The following is a 16837-nucleotide window of genomic DNA, read 5'->3' as shown; positions in this document are numbered from 1 at the left end:
CCTGCTTCTATGAACCAATGAAGAGATGGGAGAGGCAGGACTTGCAGCGTGATCTGCTTCAGAAAAAGAACAGACTTCTATTTTAGCGACGCAAACGCTCGTTGACGCACGCGAGCAGTGTGGGTGCAATAATTGAATAATAGATTTCAAAATATATTTTGCGACGTGAGTGGTGTAGTCAGCCTGTAATCCACTTTTATCACTCGGAACAGGGATGGTTAGCGAAGCTTTAATTTTCAGCAAAACAACTACAGGTCTGAAATAGCAAGTCTACTTTGCAAATGAATCTCCATTAGGTTGCCACTATTTCACTACAAAACATTATCCAATTAATAGCAATAATAGCTTAATAATAACCATAGCATTCACTGCTCAAATTGGCATTGTTTTGCCTTCTTGAAAAACAAAAACATTTTCTTCAGCATTGAACACTAAGACACATTTGGTAAGAGGTTTCACTCAAATGCATGTTGCGTTTAGTTTTATTTTACCTTTATTTAACTAGGCAAGTCCGTTAAGAACACATTCTTATTTATGTTCAATGACGGCCTAGGAACAGTGGGTTAACTGCCTTGTTCAGGGTTAGAACGACAGATTTTTACCTTGTCAGTTTATATTTTTGTTCAGTATAAATAAAAGGTCAAACAAAAGACCCACAAAAAACAGAGCTTGGTTTTAGTGTTGTCACCAAGTTACCAAAATAGCCTACTGAACAAATGTCATGACATTAACTGTGGAAGATACAACATTCAGACAAACAGTAAGAAATAGCAAATATTAACCTAATCATAAACACATGACAAACTACCAGCATTGATACTGTATGTTCAATTCTTGGAATGCTACGATAAGTGTATAATAAAAAGTAGAGTTTCATGTTGACAAACTGTCATACATACTTTCATCTTTATACTTAAAGAACATCATTTTTTACACATTCTACAGCAACTCACCTGGGTATTCTTAACAATTGGAAACGTCAGAAAATAAAAAGTAATAGGACAAACATTAACTAAATAATTTGGTAAAAATTCTAAGCATTTGCAATCACCATATCAACAATGTATAATGCTAATAGGAAAGGAAAACACTTATGATAGTTTATTCTCCATCTGTGGTAGAGGGTGATGGCTTTAGTGTAACTTTGAGGTAATCTCTGCATAACAAAAAGGCCTTAAAATGGTTTCTTAAACTTTCTCTATAGAAAAGCAGGTGGAATAACACAGCAGCACACTATTAAGCTGTAATAAACAAGGAATTCACCCAGCTTAACCACTTGTGCTGATATGGATATAGTAACATAGCAGTACATGGAAAGTCTGAACACACTATTCGTAAACCACATACAGTACATGTTCAGAGTACATAGACATTCAGATATATGGGTGTGCTATAGCTAACATCAAAGTCAATGGTCCCAACAACACTTTTAGCACAGAAACAACTGTTCAAGGAAATATAAAAAGTGAATATAAATAATGCTAATGTCACCAAACACATACCACATTTCTATAAATCACAATAGATATGTCAGTCACATTAACAATAAGCACTTTACAAAAATGAGAAGTACAGAATTGAGTTTAAGTGGTTCGGGGTTTTGTGAGACTAGACAGAAGATTCAATCGTTTCAAAAGAATAATTTCAAAAAGCTCAGTGAATCCTTGTTAGGAAGCTGCACTGTAAATATTACAAACTTCAGATTCATAAAATATTAGAAAATTGTAACTTCCCTTGAAACAATCCCCAACAACCCCTCCTTTGGCCCAGTCTATAGAGAGAAGTAGACAAATAGGAATATTCCCAATGAGCAGACGAGAAACAGGCCACAGTTGAGCAGCAGTTTGGTTCTGGGTGGCTCGTACAGCATCTCCATAACGGCTCTCTCGTCCTCCGCTGTCCTTTTGGGATGGGCATCATATGCCGCTTCCTTAAACCCACAGAACCACTCCAACAGCTGCATGCACCTCCCATCCTCCTCATCCCCACAACCTTCCTCTGCATGCACTAGCCCTGGGTGCCCGTTATCAAACTGGGTGGTGGGCGTTGCTAGTGTCATTTCCGGGGTTGTCTCGCCACTGGGAGTCACGGGGTCAAAGTCAGAAGGCGGAGCTAGCAGCTTGACGTCCTCCCCATCTAGACACCTGGCATTGCAGATGTCTGGGGGCAGATCCTTATAGAGGCCTCCATTCAACTGCAAAGGGCTCTTATCCGTCAGCTTGTAAATCTCCTCACGGTCTTTGAGGAGAAGCTTTCCCATGTTACGCAGGCCCCATAATGTGGTTGTGCGGATCTGCTCCTTATCTGGAGGAGGGTTGCAGAGACTGACGACCACAGCCACCAATCCAGACACCCAGAACAGCCCAGCAGCCACATACATGTAGTGGACATGTGTGATGAAGAAAGGCCTGTCGTCTGGCTGGTCACAGGGAGGCTCTCGGTAAATAAACGCCAAGGTCAGCCGGGTGGTACCCAGCGCAAACCCGGTCATACCGCCCCAGAATGCACCCCTTTCGTTGCAGCGCTTCCAGAACACACCCAGCAGGAAGAGAGCGGCAATGGGCGGGGTTAGGTATCCGGCTACTTCCTGTATGTACAGGTACATCTGGCCACCCTGCATCTCGATGATGACAGGGACCCAGGCGATGCTGATAACCACCATGAACACCACAAACAGCCGGCCCACCAACAACAGCTCTTTATGGGACGCACCACGCCGAGCACTCTGGTAGATGTCCAGGGTGAAGATTGTGCTAGCACTGTTAAAGATAGAGTCCAGATCACTCATGAGAGCCGCAATCATCACAGCCATCATCAGCCCTCGCAGTCCCACAGGCATCACTGCCATGACCAGCCGCGGGTATGCAATATTGGAGCACCCCGCCTTAGAGCCACACACAGCCAGGCAGTGCTCTGGCCCAATGCAGGCAATCTCATCTGCAAACAAGATCCGGGATATCATCCCGGGGATAACGATAATAAACATAGGCAGAACCTTCAGGAAGCCAGCCATCAGCGTGGAGCCTTTGGCGTGGGCAAGGTTCTTGGCAGCCAGCACCCTCTGGACAATAACCTGGTCAGCACACCAGTACCAGATGGAAGCTGGGGTTTGACCTAAGAGGAAGCCAGGCCAGGGGATGTCCTCGTCCAACGGGCCCCGGAGGATCCTCAGGGAGTCTGGCTTGGGCTCGATGCGGCAGGAGGGTGAGTGGGTGAAGTTCCCACTGGCCAGGATAGCTGTTACATTTGGGACAGCTAGCATGTACTTGGTCCGAACCCCTTCAAGACCACCGACCTTGATCAGGCTGATGATGGTCAGGCTGAGAGCTCCACCAATCATCAGCACGGCCTGGAGGGTGTCTGTGTACATGACCGCAACCAGGCCGCCGGTGACCGTAAGCAGTGCGGTCATACTAATGAGCAGAATGATGGACAGGTAGAGATTCCAGCCCAGTGACTCCTGGATGAAAAGCGCCCCAGCGTACAAGTCCACAGAGATCTTGGTGAAGATGTAGAGCAGCACAGAAAGCGAAGCAAAGTACACCTTTAGCCTATTGCCCCCATAGCGTTTGGACAGGTACTCCGGCATGGTGTACACACCAGAGTGGATATACACAGGTATGAAGACCCAGCCCAGCAGCTGCAGCAGGAGAAGAGCGTTAAACTCCCATGCTCCCACAGCAAAGCCGCTGGCTGCTCCCGACCCAGCCAGGCCTATGAAGTGTTCACTGCCGATGTTGCTGACAAACAGGGACGCTCCGATCACCACCCATGTCATGGAGCGTCCCGCAAGGAAGTATCCGCTCACGGTGCTGCGGTTGGCCTTCCACATGGCGAAGAACCCGATGCTCAGGACCAGGATGAAGTACAGCACCACCACAGCAATGTCTGCTGCCTCCATGACAGCCGTACCCATCTTCATTGTGAGTGCTAAACGGAACCACTGGTTCAAAACGGCTGAAAAACTCCCTTGAACCCTGCAAAAGTCAAAGCCAAGTTTTAGCGTAACAGAAGAGCAATAAAAATTCTCTATCCTTTGGTTTGCTGTCTGGATGGAAGCTGTAGTATCCACCGTCAGGTCAAATTCACTAGGGGTGTCTGCATTTGGGGGTGTAATCCACCTGCACTGAGAACACTAGTTTTAAGGGAGGATGCAGCAGGCCTCTGGTCTAGTATAGCCTAGAGTTTACATTCCTGCAAGACAGCAAAGACAAAGACAAACACCTGATTAGAGCCTGTGTCAGATGGGAACCAAGAAAGGTGACACGCATTCTAAAATTTATTAAATTGTCCCCCACTCTCAGTTTACACACAATATCCCATAATGACAAAGCAAAAACAGGTTGACATTTTGACATTGCAAATGTATTAAAAATAAACTTTAATCACACTTACATAAGTATTAAGATACTTTACTCAGTACTTTGTTGTATCATCTTTGACAGTGATTACAGCCTCAAGTCTTGGGTATGACACTAAGCTTGGCACACCTGTATTTGGAGAGTTTCTCTCATTCTTCTCTGGAGATCCTCTCAAGCTCCATTAGGTTGGATGGGGAGCGTCGATGCACAGCTATTTACACATTGATTTGGACCTTCTATAGAAGGTGTGTGTGCGCCTTTCCAAATAATGTCCAATCAATTGAATTTACCACAGGTGTACTCCAATCAAGTTGTAGAAACATCTCAAGGATGATCAATGGAAACAGGATGCACCTGAGCTCAATTTTGAGTCTCATAGCAAAGGGTCTGAATACTTAAGTAAATGTTATATTTCAGTTGTTAATTTTTAATACATTTGCAAAAAAATAATAATAATAATTCAGTTTTACTGTCATTATGGGGTATTGTGTGTCAATTGACGAGGAAAAATAATTTAATTACATTTTAGAATAAGGCTGTAACGTAACAAAATGTGGGAAAAGTCAAGGGGTCTGAATACTTTCCGAAGGGGACACACGCAACATTTCTGAGAAACAGGTCATCAAAACAGAGCTTGATCAGATTACTTTATTCACACTCAAACTGGGCATGGTAACAGATTTAAATACCGTATTTACAGTAACTTTCTCTAGCCCTCACCCCAATCTCTTAAATAGTGGCTAAACCTAAAAGAGAAAGAGCCATGTCCATCTCAGTGCTTCAAACCAAAAAGTCTAGCAGCTCAGTCCATTTGAAGAGATCAAAAATGCCTACATAGCCTAGTGGTAAAATAAGGAGTGTAATTATTATAAAAAATAAAAATAAATAATGTTTTAGTCATTCATGTATTATACAATAATTTTTAATCATGACAGACGCATTATGATTACATCATCAGCCCCCAACCAAGTCATTATCCCAGAGGCAAACTTTGCTAATTATTTAGACAATACGATATTTTATACTAATATTTCTGGTCACCTTCAGCATCATCGTCTACAGCTAATGCTGACCGATTAACCAATTGTTGGTTTTGTTGCTGCAATATTGTTTGTTGTAATTAAACAGCTAATTGACCAACGTTGATTAAATTACTTGAAATACATTTTGTTTTTTGAGAGCCGAACGTGCCGTTCCTCTAGAAATAAATCAAATAATAAACGACAAATGTAGTTTTCATTGAGCAAATATTCTACCAAGTTCAGCGCGGAAACGTGGTAATTAACTACAATGACCATAATCCATTGCGCTAGTTTTCGTCCCAGCTCAGAGAGGAGGAGGTTTCCCTCTTGTCAATATCTTTCCAAAATAAACACAATGCATTTCTATGGCCTTATTTTAGACCTAAACTTGCCTTCCCGCCTTTGGGACGGCTCCCATTGTTATGACGTGAGCATCTTGTTATTATATACACAGATCTACGCTAAATAGACCGCATGAGAGAGGAATATGCACAACGACGAGGGACAAAGACAGCTTGTGAAAGTTGGCCTTATCTACTTTGAAATAATGGTATCGACATGATACTGGTAAGAAAGATATGAGGATCAGTACAATGTAGTCAAAGTATTATCACGAAATGTGGCACGCTACACAACAGCTGCGGAATATTCTAGAAAAGAGTACGCGCATCTTCCGCAATGCCAAGGAGAGTATATCTAATTGAGGTAGCCTATATATGTAGTTTGAGTAAAACAAGTGGTTGAATTCGTAAAATAGAATAGTATAGGACTCTGACCTAGTAGCCTACATTCAATTAATTTACATCCGATGCACAATAGTAAATTAAGCGCTCGACCTGCTTTTTACATTTTCTCCATCACCATCTTTTGTCCCTTCTGCTTTTCTATCGTCAGTTACATTATCTAGGCTACAATTTAAAACGGGCGGCCATCACAAAAATACACACACTCACCATTGCAATTACAATACTCCGCTATATTGTAGCTAATGTAGGCTACATCAAACCACAAGTTCAGGATGCGACTGTCTGAGCCTGCTTTTCTGGCGACAATATGTATGCTTCCTGCGTCAGTTCTTCCGATGTAGAGATAGTTCGTGTCCTCCGCTTCAGAGCAATTAGGTTTAACACATAAGGTAGCTGCACTTTATAAGCATCGACTCTGCTTCTTCCCCATTGCCACGCCCTTCATGTGTGATACCAGAGAAGAAGCGGAAGAGAGGCCCAATTCGGTGGATTTTTTTTTCGTTGCTTCGGCCACCTAAGCAAGGTTTTGTATGTAGCTCAGGAGTGTCGAATTTGGTCAACAACAAAAATTAAATGGCTTATTTGCTACGTGATGTTTATTCGATTGAATAGAAGTTTCGTAATGCTTAAGTTGTTGCTGATGTACTGCTTTGGACACGTGACATCCCGGCTACTTTGAGAAAAACACATTTGAGTTGCCTCGAGATGTATATGCATATTCATAACATGCGGCTAGTAGTATAGCATCTCTCCCCATTGAATACAGACGGTTGACGTCAACAACCCTCGTCGAATATTTTTTTAAATGACAATGAGATTTATCCACCAATCCAAAGAACGTATTGGCGAGCGCTAGACAGCCCGCCATGCCGCTTTGTGGACACCGACTCCCATTGTTAGGGCGAGGAGACATATAGTATCTTGTTAGTTTATCCATAATCTTTGGTAAGACACATGTGACGTTTCAAATGCAACACGCCCATTGGTTATGGTTCTAATTCTAGTAGTCTGGAATCGAAATACCGTATTGTTTTGAGGCACAAATGAATTTTTCGGGTAACAACAGACTCAGAATGCATGCTACTGTAAGTGACCCTTTGTTTTAAAACAAGGGATTGGCTTTCCTCATGACATTCAACCTGTTCGGCTACTTGAGTCGAAATTGCCTTAAACCCCACTTTGCCTAATTAACCGACTAGTTTACATATCCTGGTTGATAATGAGCTTTAACAGTGGAATGGTAATAACTGAACAATCTAGAAACGGGCACTTTTGGATATATTAACTTGTAAAACCCTTGTAATCTACCTTCAAAGTGTTCAACTTTCCAGAAATGTATATCGGCATATAGCCTAATCTGACCTCCAAACAGGCTACATACAGCTCATGCATCTATCTAGAATGTAATGTCATAGCATATGGGGGAGATAAACGGGATGCATTTGATAAGATATTAAAGTTATTTGCAGTCTCAATAACACAGTACAGTGACAGCTGGTGTGACAGCCCATTCAGTGCGTCCATAGTTTACGTCAATTTACAGTGTGAGGGTATTCAATCCTTGGGCACAGGCGTAGGAACCACACAGGTAACCTTACACAGTGACTAGCGCCTGCCATTCTCTCTGAAAAATAAATAGGCTCTGTCTGATGTAGGATGTGACAAATGTATGACTATTAAAATTATACCTTAGTCAAGATATGTTGGCCTGTATGCAATGATAACCCCTTCAGTTCAGCGCACACATAAGTGGCATGTTTTATCATGGTGAAAGGTGCATAAGATGTCTGGAGAAGCCACTTTGGCTGTGTCACTGCGCATCTGTGAGAATGAAATGCATAAACAATGTGGATCAATCTACACTCGGACCCTAAACTACATACTGACACAGCCTGACAGTATCTTCATACAGGTGATGTTGGGACAACTAGGCCTGTGTCAATACATACTTGAGGTGATATCAGCAAGAATGCACTTATAAGCTTTATATAAAATGGAGCTCCTATTTTAATTACATAGGCCTCATTTTTAACACTTTCTGAGAACCTGATAAGTAGCCAACTATATGGCCTTGATGAGGAAATAGTATAGTCCCACACATTTACATTTGAGTCATTTAGCAAACACTTTTTGTCCAGACCGACTTCATACATTTTTGTACTGGTCCCTGGTAGGGATCAAACCCACAACCCTGGCATTCCAAACACCATGCGCTACCAACTGAGCCACATAGCTTAAACCAATGAAATTGGTTGCTTGTCTGCCAACGTGTATCTGACAAGGACAGTGAATTTCCACTTACTATTTTTTTTAGGTCTCGGAAGTCAATTCTTCTTATTCTCTGTATTTTTTTTATGGCAGTTGGCAACCAACTTTAAGGTGCCTTTACCGCCACCAACTGGACTGGAGTGTGGACCAGAGACAGGGAAGGTCTAAATCCTACCCAATATTCTCATCCTCCTAAGGAAACTAAATACATAATTAAATAGTACACCCCCTGAAGATTTCCCCAGCAGTTCACTTAATCTTGGCTCTTCAACCCGTCACTCCTTAAATCGAATAACAATCACTTAATTTCCCTCCCATATTGCTGGTACTGAAATAGAACGTGTTCCACTGTCTCCATCTCCTCCTGACAATGATCACACCTCCCAGTCTGCAGTTGTCCTACCAATTTCAAAGGTGGGACACACTATTGAGCCTTGTGTGTCCCAGTCTCTGATTACACACTCCTCCCTTCTCTCTCGACCTGAGGACCTCCCTGTCCCCACCTTTTCCTGTATCTTATACAGGCGTCTTCCCTTGCTGTCCCTTTTCCACAACTCTTGCCATTTCTTTTTAACTACTGTTTTTATCAACCCCTTGGCTTCTTCTTTACTGATTGACAATTCCATCTTAACATTAGGATGTTTAAGAGCCTGCTTGGCGATAACATCCACCTCCTCATTCCCCTCTACTCCCACATGAGCTGGTGCCCAGAGGAACATCACAAATACCACAATATGTCTCACAAGCACTGCAAAACCTCATACAACACATCCTGTCTGCTCTGAGACACAAATTACTTTTATTTTATCAGTGCTGCACAGGAGTCAGAGTAGATCACTACAATGTTTGGTCTCACCTCCTCCGCCCACTCTACAACCAAGAGTATATCCAGCAACTCCATTGTGTAAACAGATAAATTATCCTTTGTTCTTTTTGTCACTGCCACCTTAGACTCAGGAACACTAAAAGCTGCATCTGTCCTCCCAGTTTTAGGGTCTATAGATCCATCTGTGAATATATTCAAGAAAGCATAATATTGTGTTTTTAAATGTTCACTTACAACAGAATCTACTCCTTCCTTAACAACTCTTACCCTCTCAAGCAACCAAGATCTATCCCTAGCTGAGGGAGCAACCAAGCAGTGGAGGCTGCTGAAGGCATGACGGTTCACAATAATTGCTGGAATATAACAAATAGAATGGCATCAAACACTTGGAAACCATGTGTTTGATGTATTTGATACCATTGCACTTATTCCGCTCCAGCCATTACCACAAGCCAATTAAGGTGCCACCAAGGTGGGATAGCAGGAAGACACACAGAGGGGCTAAACTCCTTCCCAATCAACCCCATCTCTCTCGCCATGCCATTGCTTATCCACCCAAAACTTGTACTCAAATTTCGTTCATGTTCCCATTACTGTAGGAGTACCTTTTTTTTGTAGGATATGCAACCTTATGTCCTTGTCGATTTACCCATATGTCATGGTTAGTTGCTGTCTATCTTAACTTTCACGGCATCTCTCCCAACTGTACCTGCATTGCTGCCATCGAGGAGGTCTTGAGTGCTCCACAGCACATTCGTAGCGCTTGTCTGAGCTGCTTATCCATATGCTACACTTTCAGGAAGTACAGTTCCACTACATCGACATACAAACTACATTTCCCATAATGCTTCTCGCTTCAGAATATACGTGTTTCTTTTGCGACCAGCTTTCATGCGCAGAAGTTGACCTACAGTCTCTGAAGAAAATGGCAGCATTAGGACTGGGGCTGCAGGTATGACTTTCGGATGAACGTGAATGTTATGCGATTCATGGCTGGGTTTTGATTTTGAGAATGTATGTATATTATTAATTGGCACAAAATGGATCAGTGTGCATTGTTTTGATGTCGCGCAGAAATAGTTTTCAACGCACAACACGCGAGGCCTTCTGTGAACTTGACAAGCCCGCTCCGCTACTGTTAACTAGCTAATGTTAATTACAGCCCGCTAGCTTGTTGAATATAGCTAGCTATTTAGTTATGCTTATTTGTCATTTTGCTACGGAGCAATAACATGACTATTTACTGTTGTCTATAAGACAGGCGCATGACATTGTAGAACATGTGGTCAAGATTTTTGCTAGTTCAAAACGATTTTGATAGCTTGCTAACTAACAGCTACTGCACTGCAGACGTCACTGTTATATATTAATCATTTCCTTTATCATCTCTATCCTTTTTCAGGTGCGTCAATTCAGCACGTCGGTTCTCCGACAAGCTTTGATCAGGGTAAGAATTATGAAGTTCAACTTCAAATTACCCTTGTCATCTGATCAGTGCAATATTCTGTTCTATGGCTGATCATGTCCTTTGCTTATATGATTCTCACGCACGCTACAGCTTGTGCAATGTCAGTGTTCATTTGCTCTGTGGTTCAAGTACGTGGTTGGTTATTCCTTATGTTTGTGTCCGTTTTCTATTTTAGCCCCCTATCGACGTGTATGGGGTCGGAGGTCGCTATGCCACAGCCCTGTTCTCTGCTGCCAGCAAGCAGAAGAAACTGGAACAAGTAGAGAAGGAGATGAGGACGTTGTCGGTGAGTTATCCACTGCACCTCTCTCTCCTGTCTTAGTACTCTCTGTCCACTTGTGTGTAATGTGTATATACACTCTCTATTAACTAGGGAAACATTCATTAGTTTGTTAGGCACTGATGCGGCCACTATCATTTTTGACCAGCTCTCTTTTCATTCTCTCTACCAGGCTCTGATCAAGGACCCCAAGCTGTCCAGTATTGTGATGAACCCTCATGTCAAGCGCAGCCTCAAGCTGAAGTTCTTTGGTGATGCCATGATGAAGGCAAATCTCTCCCCAATAACAGTTAACCTCATCAGTGAGTCGCCCAGCCTAACTAAGTCATACTCCACAGTGCACTCTTGTTCTGGAAACTGCTGTTGTGTCTGTTTGGGGAGGATGACATTGTTTTTCTGCTGTCAAGAGCCTCATCTACCAAACTGCTTAATCTCCTTGTCTTCTGACTCTCTTGACCATCTGAAATGGAAAAAGCTATATGGATGTCACTCCATACCTTTTTTTCCCCCCACTAGTTACCACAGACACAGTCAAAATTGTATAAATTAGTGAAAACAAAAATGTGCTTTTGGTCTACATTTAAGGTTGGAGTTAGTCATGAGGTTAGCAATGCGGTTACATTTTAGGTTTAAAATCAAATTTTAAGAGATTGTAGTAATGATTTTTGCTGTGGTAACTAGTGACAACCTACCCTTTTGGTTGGCTAGTTGTAACCGGAATATAACGTAAATGTCAGCTAAGAGTACTGTTTACTGCTCACTAATAATCTTAATTAACTAGTGATACAAAGGAGAGTTAGGAGAAATAGTTGAGTAATTTTGCTTTTGTTATGAGAACATCCTCACTCTTACTAATGTTACTGAATGCAAATGCAGTTCGTGCAAATATTATTTGTGGCTGCTGGCTAAGCCACTGAGATTTCATTGTTCCCCTCTCTCCTCCTCAGCTGTGTTGGCAGATAATGGCCGTCTGACCCTGACCGCAGATGTAGTTGGCGCCTTTGCGAAAATGATGAGTGCTCACCGTGGCGAGGTCATCTGCACTGTCACCACCGCACATGTACGGTGACCCACCACCATACACACTGTGGTTGTACAGTTGAAGTCAGAAGTTTACATACACCTTAGCCAAATACATTTAAACTCAGTTTTTCACAATTCCTGACATTTAATCCAAGTAAAAAGTCCCTGTTTTAGGTCAGTTAGGATCACCACTTTTTTTTAAGAATGTGAATTGTCAGAATAATAGTAGGGATTTATTTAAACTTTTATTTCTTTCATCACATTCCCAGTTGGTCAGACGTTTACATGCACTCAATTAGTATTTGGTGGCATTGCCTTTAAATTGTTTAAGTTGAGTCAAATGTTTCTGGTAGCCTTCCACAAGCTTCCCACAATAAGTTGGGTGAATTTTGGCCCATTCCTCCTGACAGAGCTGGTGGAACTGAGTCAGGTTGTAGGCCTCCTTGCTCGCTCACACTTTTTCAGTTCTGACTACAAATATTCTATATAGGCTTGAGGTCAAGGCTTTGTGATGGCCACTCCAATACCTTGACTTTGTTGTCCTTAAGACATTTTTCCACATCTTTGGAAGTATGCTTGGGGTCATTGTCCATTTCGAAGACCCATTTGCGACCAAGCTTAAACTTCCTGACTGATGTCTTGAGATGTTGCTTCAATATCCACATAATTGTACTTTCTCATGATGCCATCTATTTTATTTAGTGCACCAGTCCCTCCTGCAGCAAAGCACCCCCACAGCATGATGCTGCCACCCCCGTGCTTCACAGTTGGGATGGTGTTCTTTGACTTGCAAGCCTCCCCCTTTTTCCTCCAAACATAAGGATGGTCATTATGGCCAAACAGTTCTATTTTTGTTTCATCAGACCAGAGGACATTTCTCAAAAAATACGATATTTTTCAACATGTGCAGTTGCAAACCGTAGTCAGGCTTTCTTATGGCGGTTTTGGAGCAGTGGCTTCTTCCTTGCTGAGCGGCCTCTCAGGTTAAGTCGATATAGGACTCATTTTACTGTGGCTATAGATACTTTTGTACCTGTTTCCTCCAGCATCTTCACAAGGTCCTTTGCTGTTGTTCTGGGATTGATTTGCACTTTTTGCAACAAAGTATGTTCATCATTAGGAGACCGAACATGTCTCCTTCCTGAGCGATATGATGGCTGCGTGGTCCCATAGTGTTTATACTTGCGTACTATTGTTTGTACAGATGAACGTGGTGCCTTTAGGCATTTGGAAATTGCTACCAAGGATGAACCAGACTTGTGGAGGTCTACCATTTTTTTCTGAGGTCTTGGCTGATTTCTTTTGATTTTCCAATGATGTCAAGGAAAGACGTACTGAGTTTGAAGGTAGGCCTTGAAATACATCCACAGGTACACCTCCAATTGACTCAAATGATGACAATTAGCCTATCAGAAGCTTCTAAAGCCATGACATAATTTTCTGGAATTTTCCAAGCTGCTTAAAGGCACAGTCAACTTAGTGTTTTTAAACTTTTGACCCACTGGAATTGTGATACAGTGAATTATAAGTGAAATAATCTCTAAACGATTGTTGGAAAAATGACTTGTCATGCACAATATAGATGTCCTAACTGACTTGCCAAAACTATAGTTTGTTGACAATAAATTTGTATAGTTGTTGAAAAACGAGTTTTAATGACTCCAACCTAAGTGTATGTAAACTTCCAACTTCAACTCTATATAATTAGTTTTTATAGTGTTTGATTTGATCTTTGTGTGTATGACACAGCCCCTGGATGAGGCTAACCTGGCAGAGCTGAAGGTGGCTCTGAACGGCTTCCTGGCAAAGGGAGAGACACTCATATTAGAGACCAAGGTGAGACCATACTCAATTTGTGTCCTCGGTGGCACAATAAGGATGTATCTGCTGTCAACTCCTGGTATGGCAGTAAACTGTTAAATATATATATATATATACTGGTATTCATTCACAGACAGTTTTTTTTTTCACGCAACAGAGATGTGTTTAAATGAAATTGATTAGTTGTGGCTAAAAGGCTGTGCGTGATGACGTAGTGCACATGAATAACTTTTGCGGTTACATTCTCATGTATTGAATAGAATATACAAGTTAAATAGGTTTCCATCGCATTTTAAATTACTGAAGGTTTTGTCATACACACATTTTTAGTTATATAGCGAAGGTGCCCACTTTGGTCTTGTCATATGCTCTCCATCCACAACCAGCAAGGCTGTACGATGGCTCGGTTATTTCAGCAGTAGGGGAGTGTGAACTACAAGCCAATCATGATGCAGAAACCTATGTGCTAAAGTTCCAAATGGTGAAAAAACCAAATGTCCCATCACACTTGAACACCTCAGAGGCAATACTGAAACAGTTTGAGGACATCTTTGAAGGGTTGGGGGCTCTGTGAGGTGAGCTCCACCTAGTGGTGGATGTGTCTGTCAGACCAGTTCAACAGCTTCCCCGCCAAATCCCCATTCCACTGAAGGAAATGATACTAAAGGCTGTTGATTCAATGGAGGAACAGGGTGTCAATACTAAGGTCACCAAACCTACTAAGTGGATAAGCAACATGATTGTGGTGGAAAAGCCAGGCAAAATAAGTCTGCCTTGATCCATGTGCCCTGAACAAAGCCTTATGTAGGGTACATTAGCAAATACATACTATTGAAGAGGTACTGCCTAGCCTGGAAAAAACAAATCTTTGGGAATGGATGCAAAAAAATGAGTACTGGCAGGTATGTTGTTTGGATGAAGAGAAGTTACCTCACCACATTTTGGACCCCCAATGGTAGATACCGATGGACACGGTTACCTTTTTGGAGTGAAACCAGCTGCAGACTAATATCAGCAAAGGCAACAGAATGCACTTCAGGAATAAGTGTTATGGCTGATGACATCCTGGTATACTGCTGTGGTGCTACATTGGAAGAAGCCTTGCAGGACTATGACCACAACCTGACTCACCTCTTACAAAGAGCAAGGGAGATGGATCTAAAGGAGGATATGCCCAAATTGAGGAGTGCCTAGCCATTGTGTTCGACTGTGACCGTTTTGATCAATACCTTTTTATGGTAGGTGCGGTTATCGCCTACATGAGAATTTTGATGAATCAACAATTAATCTTTTTTTCCCCTCTATTATTTTAGGTGAAGCCTTTCACTGTTGGTGAACACCTGTTTACGAATCATTTAACAAATAACATTTGATTTCATATTATGGGCGAGCAAGATTATTTTATTTTTAAACTGCAGCCAAGCGTTGATCATGTCACCAGAATAAGACCCTCAATATTTATTGGGAAGAAGCATCAAGCTCATCACTTTGCACTTTCACCACCCTGTGAAGTTCATTTATTTTAGCTGTAGCCTAATAAACTGCATCCTTTCCTGAGTCAGTCGGAGGACCACACAACGCCATAGTGTGACTCCAAGTTTATTTTGATATGATTAGATCAACATTTGTGCATGAAAGCATTTCTACCATTTCTTGCATTTTACAGACACAAAAAGATCCCACCTTGTCTAGTGTGTTTTGTTGACATTTGGAAAGTTAACCAACATTTTCTATATCCTTCAGGCCTGTCATGACAATTTCTTATTGTGCCTTCAGAAAGTATTCACAGCCCTTGACATTTTGTTTTTACAAAGTGGGATTCAAATGGATGTAATTTTTGGTCAACGATACACAAAATACACAAATACTTGTCAGTATTACTTGTCAGAAATTCTTCAGTTGTATAAACCCACAGTTTCATCAGCTGTCTGGGTGGTTGGTCGGATGATCCCGCAGGTGAAGAAGCTGGATGTGGAGGTCCTGGGCTGGCATGGCTGTGATAGGGTTCTAAACAGATTTGTGCACAACATGTGAGAGGGATGCTTTTTGTGCATCTGAAAAAATGTGATCTTTAAATTTAGCTCATGATACATGGGACCAACTCTTTGCATGTTGCGTTTTATTTTTGTTCAGTGTAATAACAAATTAGTGCAGAAAATTTAAGAAATTCATAAATGCTGGAAGTGAATGCAGAAATGTAATAAATAACTATACAAATGGGAACTGTTGGTCGAGTAGCAGAGTTGGAGGCTACCAAAGAGGATTTTTGATTCCTGTGCAATGTTCTACAAATGGGACTACTTTGCTGTCAGATTTGTCCTGTTATTTTTGGTTGAATAGTATGAAGCAATCAGGATGGAGAAAGCTCATTTATAAAAACAACTTTGAATTCATGTTTTGCCATTCTAGGGTCATGCACTACCCATAAAGCATAGCCTAGAACTCTTATTGTTCAGAAACATCAAATACCTTCAAATGAGAAATACTGTGATATATTATGTCGATATTGCCCTGCCCTACCTAACACCTGGTATATGCAAAGGCTTAGGACTGTCAGGCTAGCACTAATCTGGAACATGCTGATATGCCTATGGTTTGAATGGTGCTTTAACTTGTATTACTTTTCTCTTTCCTCCAGTCTGATGCCTCCATCCTGGGTGGTATGATTGTCAGCATAGGAGATAAGTATGTGGACATGTCCACCAAGACAAAGATCCACAAACTGACCAAGATCATCAGAGATAGTTAAGTCCATTGCCCCGTCCAGAGTCATGGGAATGTTTCTCTGCTTCCTGCCACCTATACAGCGCTATGTCCGCTAAAATCCTGTCTAGTTGTGTTCGTAATAAAATATTCTGTAACATACAAAGTGTATTTGTAATGCCTTTTTATTTTAATTTTTTATTTCACCTTTTATTTAACCAGGTAGGCCAGTTGAGAAGAAGTTCTCATTTACAACTGCGACCTGGCCAAGATCGAGCAAAGCAGTGTGACACAAACAACACAGTTACACATGGGATAA

At 41.8% G+C, this 16837-nt stretch overlaps 2 protein-coding genes across 4 annotated transcripts; one reads left to right on the top strand and one right to left on the bottom strand.

Annotated features, from left to right (window-relative positions):
* Positions 1–213: 213 nt before the first annotated feature.
* On the bottom strand, positions 214–10047 carry LOC118386211 (sodium/myo-inositol cotransporter-like). Of its 3 annotated transcripts, none has more exons than XM_035773758.2 (2): positions 9933–10047; positions 214–3977 (listed from the first exon to the last, which is right to left on the bottom strand). In XM_035773758.2, the coding sequence occupies exon 2, from the start codon at positions 3920–3922 to the stop codon at positions 1772–1774; it is 2151 nt and encodes a 716-aa protein (XP_035629651.1). In that variant the 5' UTR covers positions 3923–3977; positions 9933–10047; the 3' UTR covers positions 214–1771. The 3 variants fall into 3 exon arrangements, 2 of the variants coding, with proteins under 2 accessions (XP_035629651.1, XP_035629650.1); XM_035773757.2 differs by lacking the exon at positions 9933–10047 and adding an exon at positions 6337–6575; XR_004826167.2 differs by lacking the exons at positions 214–3977; positions 9933–10047 and adding exons at positions 3984–4194; positions 6337–6870.
* A 10-nt stretch (positions 10048–10057) lies between these two features.
* On the top strand, positions 10058–16684 carry LOC118386216 (ATP synthase subunit O, mitochondrial-like). The gene is made up of 7 exons (XM_035773764.2): positions 10058–10175; positions 10626–10670; positions 10867–10977; positions 11144–11273; positions 11919–12031; positions 13744–13830; positions 16454–16684. Exons 1-7 carry the CDS (start codon positions 10068–10070, stop codon positions 16562–16564), a joined length of 705 nt encoding a protein of 234 aa, XP_035629657.1. The 5' UTR covers positions 10058–10067; the 3' UTR covers positions 16565–16684.
* Positions 16685–16837: the final 153 nt, after the last annotated feature.

The sequence above is a fragment of the Oncorhynchus keta genome, chromosome 7, assembly GCF_023373465.1.
Source record: "Oncorhynchus keta strain PuntledgeMale-10-30-2019 chromosome 7, Oket_V2, whole genome shotgun sequence".
NCBI classification, from domain to species: domain Eukaryota; kingdom Metazoa; phylum Chordata; class Actinopteri; order Salmoniformes; family Salmonidae; genus Oncorhynchus; species Oncorhynchus keta.
Note: the sequence above shows the minus strand (reverse complement) of the source record. Positions and strands in the feature narration are given on the sequence as shown.